The sequence below is a fragment of the Garra rufa genome, chromosome 16 (assembly GCF_049309525.1).
Source record: "Garra rufa chromosome 16, GarRuf1.0, whole genome shotgun sequence".
NCBI lineage: Eukaryota > Metazoa > Chordata > Actinopteri > Cypriniformes > Cyprinidae > Garra > Garra rufa.
Window position 1 is genome coordinate 42,876,016 of NC_133376.1, and position 7,221 is coordinate 42,883,236.

A 7,221-nucleotide genomic window follows, 5' to 3' on the forward strand; every position below is an offset into this window, starting at 1 on the left:
AGAACGAGCCATCACTAGTGCACATGCAATTTGTATGGCAAGCTTCTTGCGGGCTACCATTTTTTAATAATAATCCCAGTCTCACATGAGAACTCACGTGAGAACTTGCACGACTGACCTCACGTTGTTTCCATGTCACTTCTCGCGTGTGTTTGGTTGTGAGACGTAGTTTGCAGACCGGGACAAAGTTGTCGGCGATTCTTCCTATTGTAAAGTCATGCAGTGTGAAACCCCCTGTCGCCGATCCATCGTGCAGTGTGAACACAGCAGCGACAGAATGCTACCCCAGATAGTCATGCAGTGTGAAAACATCTGTGACGCGATTGCTTTGAAAATCGTGCAGTCTGAACTCGGCATAAGACAGCGGTTCTCAATTCCAGTCCTCGCGGACCCCCGCTCTGCATATTTTGCATGTCTTTCTGAGTTAACACACTTGATTTAGATCATCAGCATGTTAAAAGTGAGCTCCGTGCATGAATTGTTTTCCGATTGACATGATCCCTACACAGTGTCCATTGCTCCCTACTTCCCTGAGCACGGGAAACTTACTAGAGAAGCGTGAAATGTGACATAATATACCGCTGTAAATAAATACAATTTACATTCATACTTTGAATGGAACATATATGTGACCCTGGAGCACAAAACCAGTCTTAAGTCGCTGGGGTATATTTGTAGCAATAGCCAAAAATACATTGTATGGGTCAAAATTATTGATTTTTCTTTTATGCCAAAAATCATTAGGAAATTAAGTAAAGATCATGTTCCATTAATATTTTTGGTGAAATTCCTTCTATAAATATATAAAAATGTAATTTTTGATTAGTAATATGCAGTGTTAAGAACCTAATTTGGACAACTTTAAAGATGATTTTCTCAGTATTTAGATTTTTTTGCACCCTCAGGTTCCAGATTTTCAAATAGATGTATCTCAGCCAAATATTGTCCTATCCTAACAAATCATATATCAATGGAAAGCTTATTTATTGAGCTTATATATCTCAGTTTTGTAAAATTTAACCTTATGACTGGTTTTGTGGTCCAGGGTCACATATGTTCGCTTTGAACTGAAATCACGGCGGAATATCCTGTGATGTCCAGTACAACAAACGTCTGAAGCGATAAGAGAAGCATACATACTGGATTTGACAACCGCTGCTTTAAGAGATATATAATTAGCAATACATTTTTTCGTTAATTTTATAATATCGGTTTTTCTCTGTTCACTGAAGTGCAATGCCAAAAATCATTAGCATATTCAGGAATATATTTTGTAAATATCGTAAATGCATAAAAAGAATTTTGATTAGCAATATGCATTGCTAAGAACTTAATTTTAGGCGATTTAGATTTGTTTGCACCCTCAGATTACAGATTTTCAAATAGTTGTATTTCAGCCAAATATTGTCCTATCCTAAACAAACCATACATCAGTGGGAGGCTTATTTGTTCAGCTTTCAGATTTCAAAAAATAGACAATTATGACTGGTTTTGGTCCAGGGTCACATTTGTCTAAGTTCCCAGCCCTAAATAGCATTATATCAGTGACACTGTTTAGATGTCATACATGAACACACAATTTCAAATGCAATGTCCTCAGCTTAACCACAGTTTTTTTTTTTCCTTTGTTTTTGTCCCAGGTACACCTTGCATGTCCTAAGGGGAACGCTGGCGCCTTCCCTTCACCTCCGCGCGCGGCAGCTCGAGCGGCTCCCCCCGTCCTATCGGGAGCAGTGGATCAGAGAGTGGCGTGGTCTCCGAGACACGTGTATCTCCCCTTCTCTCAGATCCCAGGAACACGGCTCGTCTCCCTGCCCCAGCGCATAAGTACACGCACGCAGCACAGTCCACGCTTCCTCATGCACAGAGCACGACAATGCTGCAGTGCAAAGCTTGAATTTTTCAACAGAAAACTGCCAACGAACTCAAACCGTCATTTCTGTTTTGCACACGTGGGCACTGGTTTACACGGGGCTCGGTTTAGGCCTGCGCTCTTACAAACCTGCTGGATTTGGAACTCAGGTTTACAGTCTGTGCTTGATCAGTACATGCGTGTAATTTCTCGACGGCGTGAATGTAATGTGCTCGGTGGATGCAGCTGAGCCTTTCTCCCTTCTGTGAAACCTACTTCTTGTTGTCATGTGGACCACATTTGTATGCACTTGCGCTTGAGCTGCTCATGTAATAATTGAGGTTTGCAGATGTTACATAATATCTCGGTTCATATATTCAGAGCTTGTTGTGCGCGCTGACAGAAACACAAGCGCCACAGTGAGATTAACCCTGTGGTTGCGTTCCGATTCCTGTCACACATTTGATGTTCCTGGTAAAAAATGACCCTACTCCAAACAGCTGCTTATAAATCTCTTATTATGCTATATTATCACCTAATATTGGATTTAATGTTTTTGTCAACTTGTTTTCTTTCATTTAGGACTGGCTTTGTGTTTCTATTTGCATCTGATTAATCGTAGGCCTCATTTATCTGAAAGTAGGCACCTTATTTTTTGAGTGAAAAAATAGTTTTTATGAGTAATTTTCATAATATGAGATAAAAAATTATAAAAATTTGCACTGTCTATCACACTAGTGTGCTTTAATGTTTAATCAGGAAGTTTACTTTTAAATGCTTTTATTTTGTACAAAATTGCAAAAAGTCACACTCGTGGTGTTCCCGGGTCAAAAATGACCAGACTCCAAACAACTGCTTATAAATCTCTCATTCTGCTAGATTATCACCTAATATTGGATTCAGTCTTTTTGTCATTTGTTTTCTTTAATTTAGGACTGGTTTTGTGTTTCTATTTGCATCTGAGTAATCGTAGGCCTCATTTATCTGAAAGTAGGCACCTGATTTTTTGAGTGAAAAAATATTTTTTTATGAGTAATTTTCACAAAATGAACTAAAGAAATATTAAAATTTATCACACTAGTGTGCTTTAATGCTTAATCAGAAAGAAGGAATCCAATATTTGGTGATAATATAGAAAAATTAGAGATTTATAAGCAATTGTTCATTTTTGACCCGGGAACACCGCAAGTGTGACTTTTAGCAATTTTGAACAAAATAAAAGCATTTAAAAGCAAACATCCTGATTAAACATTAAAGCACACTGGTGTGATAAACACTGCACGTTTTTATAATTTTTTGTGTATTATTGTGAAAATTATTTATAAAAAAAGATTTTTTCACTCAAAAATCAAGGTACTTTCTCTCAGATAAATGAGGCGTATGATTACTCAGATGCAAATAGAAACACAAAAGTAGTCCTAAATGAAAGAAAACAAGTTGACAAAAAGAATGAATCCAATATTAGGTGATAATATAGCATAATGAGAGATTTATAAGCAATTGTTCAGAGTCGGGTCATTTTTGACCGAGAAACACCACAAGTGTGACTTTTTGCAATTTTGTACAAAATAAAAGCATTTAAAAGCAAACTTCCTGATTAAACATTAAAGCACACTGGTGTGATAAACACTGCAAATTTTTAGAATTTTTTGTTTAATTTTGTGAAAATTATTAATACAAAATGCTTTTTTAAACTCAAAAAATGAGGTACCTACTTTCAGCTAAATGAGGCCTACGATTAATCAGATGCAAATAGAAACACAAAACTAGTTCTAAATGAAAGAAAACAAGTTGACAAAAAGATTGAATCCAATATTAGGTGATAATATAGCATAATGAGAGATTTATAAGCAATTGTTCAGAGTCGGGTCATTTTTGACCGGGAACACCGCAAGTGTAACTAGGTGAAATAAAACCCACAAAAAAATGATGAAAATAAAAAAATACCCTTATACCCTGTGTAAACAAAGTCAGGAAGTTTGAGTCTAATGCAATAACATTAACTAGTATTTTTTGAAAAAAGAAAATCTTTTACAGGTCAATCTGACCCAAACACAACCAGAGGGTTAAGGAGGCTGGATCTCCTTCTTCTTATTAATTCCTATTCCTAATGTATTTATTGGCTTGCAACGCTTGTTGATGTCTGTGCGTGTCACACGCCGAGGCGGATCACAGAGTCCTGCGCCGTTATTTGAATATTTAATTGCCCTGCTGACGTCTGGCTGACGTTCTTCCCTCACAGTGACCTCACACTCTGACGGATCAAATCCTGGCGAGCACGACTCGTCTCAGTGAGGCTCGCTATGAAAAAAAAAGTGGTTCTATTTGCAGAACCCAAGGCGGTTTTATGTAACAATGTCAGGTGGCTTTCTGACGGGCTGCTTCTGCTATCTAGTGGTGGTCTGATGAAATGCAAACACAATCATCCATTTAGGGAGAGGGAGAAGACACAAGATGGTTGAAGACTGAATGTCAGAACAACACACGCTTTATTAAACCCATGCGACAGTGTTTTCAGACAGATCAGTTACTGTAAGACTTCTTGTAAGACACTGCAGGTGAATAGAGTAAAAAAATTAACTAATAGTTATCTCCTTACTCACTCAGTTGATTAATTACATTGATAATTGCACTTTTTTTTGCATTACAAGTTTTCTAAAATGTTAGGTTTAAATATGCAAATGAGCATTATTTAATGAAATACACGCTAATTTGCATACATTTCTAGTACAAATATCTCACTGGATGAAGTCAGTTTCAAAATTCTTGTTTATTTTTTATTGACATATTAGAGTCAAATGTTTTTACAGAGGGGATTTGGGGAGATTTCAATCTCATATAAAACTTAGACAGAAAATATATATATATTTTTTTTTTTTGGGGGGGGGGAATGAGATGTATAAAGTCAAGCTAATTATATATAAAACAAATCCCTTTGTAAAAACCTCAGAATATAGGCATGAGTAAAAATGCCAAGTTTGGTGTGCAAGTTCTACTAAAGTGGAGATTTATGGCTCAGTCTAGGAGAAAAAACTCAACGGCCTTTAAAAATATGGATTGTAATTGAAATCTATTGACACAAATAGACAAAGTGCTATAAAAGAAAGACTTAACAGTGTCTTCTGGGTGTTTTCTTTCCACTAGTCTGAAAAAACACTTTATGAAACACCAAAAAAGCCCAGAATCTCAAACTTGACGAATGCATCAAAAAACAGTGTTTTTGCCTGCAGTGTCTGTAACTAAGTTAAACAATTAAATCAAATTGTATATTAAAAATATTTTTAAAATATGCAAATTGGGGATTGTTATTTATTATGTGCAGATTTGTATATTAAGTGATGTACCTCCAAATAAATCTAATTTAAAATATTTAATAAAACATCTGTATGTAATATGGAGATTTGTGTTTGTAAAAAAAAAAAAAAGCATGTATGTAAATGAAAGTATTTTTGAGAAGAAAAGAAAAAACTATTTTAATAAGAGAAAAAAACATGTTTCCTCAAAGAGCTGTTTCTTCCTGATTTAACTTGATGTGGATGAATGATGAATGTTTAGGTTGGTTCAGTGATGTTAAATAATATTTTTGACTTGAATAAATCCAGTTAATTTAAATGTTTGCATTTTTAGGGTACCAGTTTTTTGTGTTGTTTACAGTGTGAACAAACTTTCACTTTTTAATGCATTTTTAATGAACATTTTTAATGATATTTAATTCTGTAACAGGTGAATGTGATTTAAAAATAAAGAAAACTGTAAAAATTCTCTCTGTATGTTTATTTGTTTTTACAATTTGAATTTGAAATTTTAAACTCGGCACAAATCAATTCAAAATTCAAATTCAAGAGAAATACAAAATATCACTTAAAATAACAGATTTACATTTAAAAAAAATGATAATACCACAGTTTGTTACAGGTTTTGTAGTGAATCACTCCTAATATAGACCTCCCTTTGAAATGTAAATAATTCAAGCATTATTCTACATACTACCAAACATACAGCATGTTTAATGAAAACACTTTTTCCAGTAAAGCTGAGCTCGTTTGACAGTTGTTTTGTTAATTACAGTAAAATACACAGTGGTTTGGTGTTTATAAGTACATTACAGCTACACCAAATCCTACACACCTGAAGTCCCATGATAAAAGATACTTACAGTATGAACATACTAATAAGAGGACAGTGTAAATGCATATTAAACTTTAAATGTTTATACATTTACAAATAAACAACAGCACAGTGTTTTAAAGGCGCCAGAATGTTCTGTACGCTATACATGTGCAATGACAAATACACAAAAATGAGTAGGAAAGGCCTGTTGAAATTAAGAATTTTGTGCATTTCTAAAATGCATTTAATGTGCAAATAAAAAAAAAAATATGGGCAAAGATTTTTTGTCTTTCTACTTTATAAATCAACCATTTTTCTAACCATTTAGGGCGACATGGCCAAAACTATGATCAGAATATTTCATATCATACGACATTAATGTTTATCATGGGGAAGGAAATACTTTCCACATGTTTGTTAGACCTTGAAAATGTAGGCATAACTTTGTTAACTGAGTTTAGCTCCAGCTTTGATCAAACTCACCTGTGATTTTCTAATGATCCTGCAGATATTGATTAGAATGCTCAGGTGTGTTTGATTAGGGTTAAAGCTAAACTCTGTAGAAATTGCATCTTGTGAGCCAGATTTGGCCAGATTACTGGATATCTCTAGTAAAGAGGGTTTGCACTTGTGATGCACATCCATATTGGAGATACTCAGATGTAAACAACAGCATGGATTGCAAGGTAAATGTACTACTGAATATGTGTTTCTGCTAACTTATGCTGTCTAAACCACAGGAAAAAACGCTTAAGCTGCTAAATCATATGTGACCCTGGACCACAAAACCAGTCATAAGGTAAAATTTTACAAAACTGAGATGTATACATCATATGAAAGCTCAATAAATAAGCTTTCCATTGATGTATGGTTTGTTAGGATAGGAAAATATTTGGCCGAGATACATCTATTTGAAAATCTGGAATCTGAGGGTGCAAAAAAATCAAAATACTGAAAAAAATCCCTTGTTGTCCAAATTAGATTCTTAACAATGCATATTACTAATCAAAAATTACATTTTGATCATATATTTATAGCAGGAATTTTACAAAAAATCTTCATGGAACATAATCTTTACCTAATATTCTAATGATTTTTGGCATAAAAGAAAAATCAATAATTTTGACCCATACTATGTATTTTTGGCTATTGCTACAAATATACCCCAGCGACTTAAGACTGGTCTTGTGGTCCAGGGTCACATATAGGCAAGGACTTAGTAAGCAGGAGAGGGCACAATATTTTGACAAACTAAAGTT

The 7,221-nt window shown here is 34.6% G+C and overlaps 1 protein-coding gene across 1 annotated transcript in view; it reads left to right on the forward strand.

Annotated features, from left to right (window-relative positions):
• Positions 1-5,540, forward strand: part of atp10b (ATPase phospholipid transporting 10B) — a 100,282-nt gene extending 94,742 nt beyond the window's left edge. Inside the window, exons 19-20 of the mRNA XM_073820261.1 lie at positions 1,641-2,285; positions 3,927-5,540. Of these exons, the coding sequence (XP_073676362.1) occupies positions 1,641-1,827 (187 nt within the window). The 3' untranslated portion in view covers positions 1,828-2,285; positions 3,927-5,540. The remainder of the gene's footprint in view (positions 1-1,640; positions 2,286-3,926) is intronic.
• Positions 5,541-7,221: the final 1,681 nt, after the last annotated feature.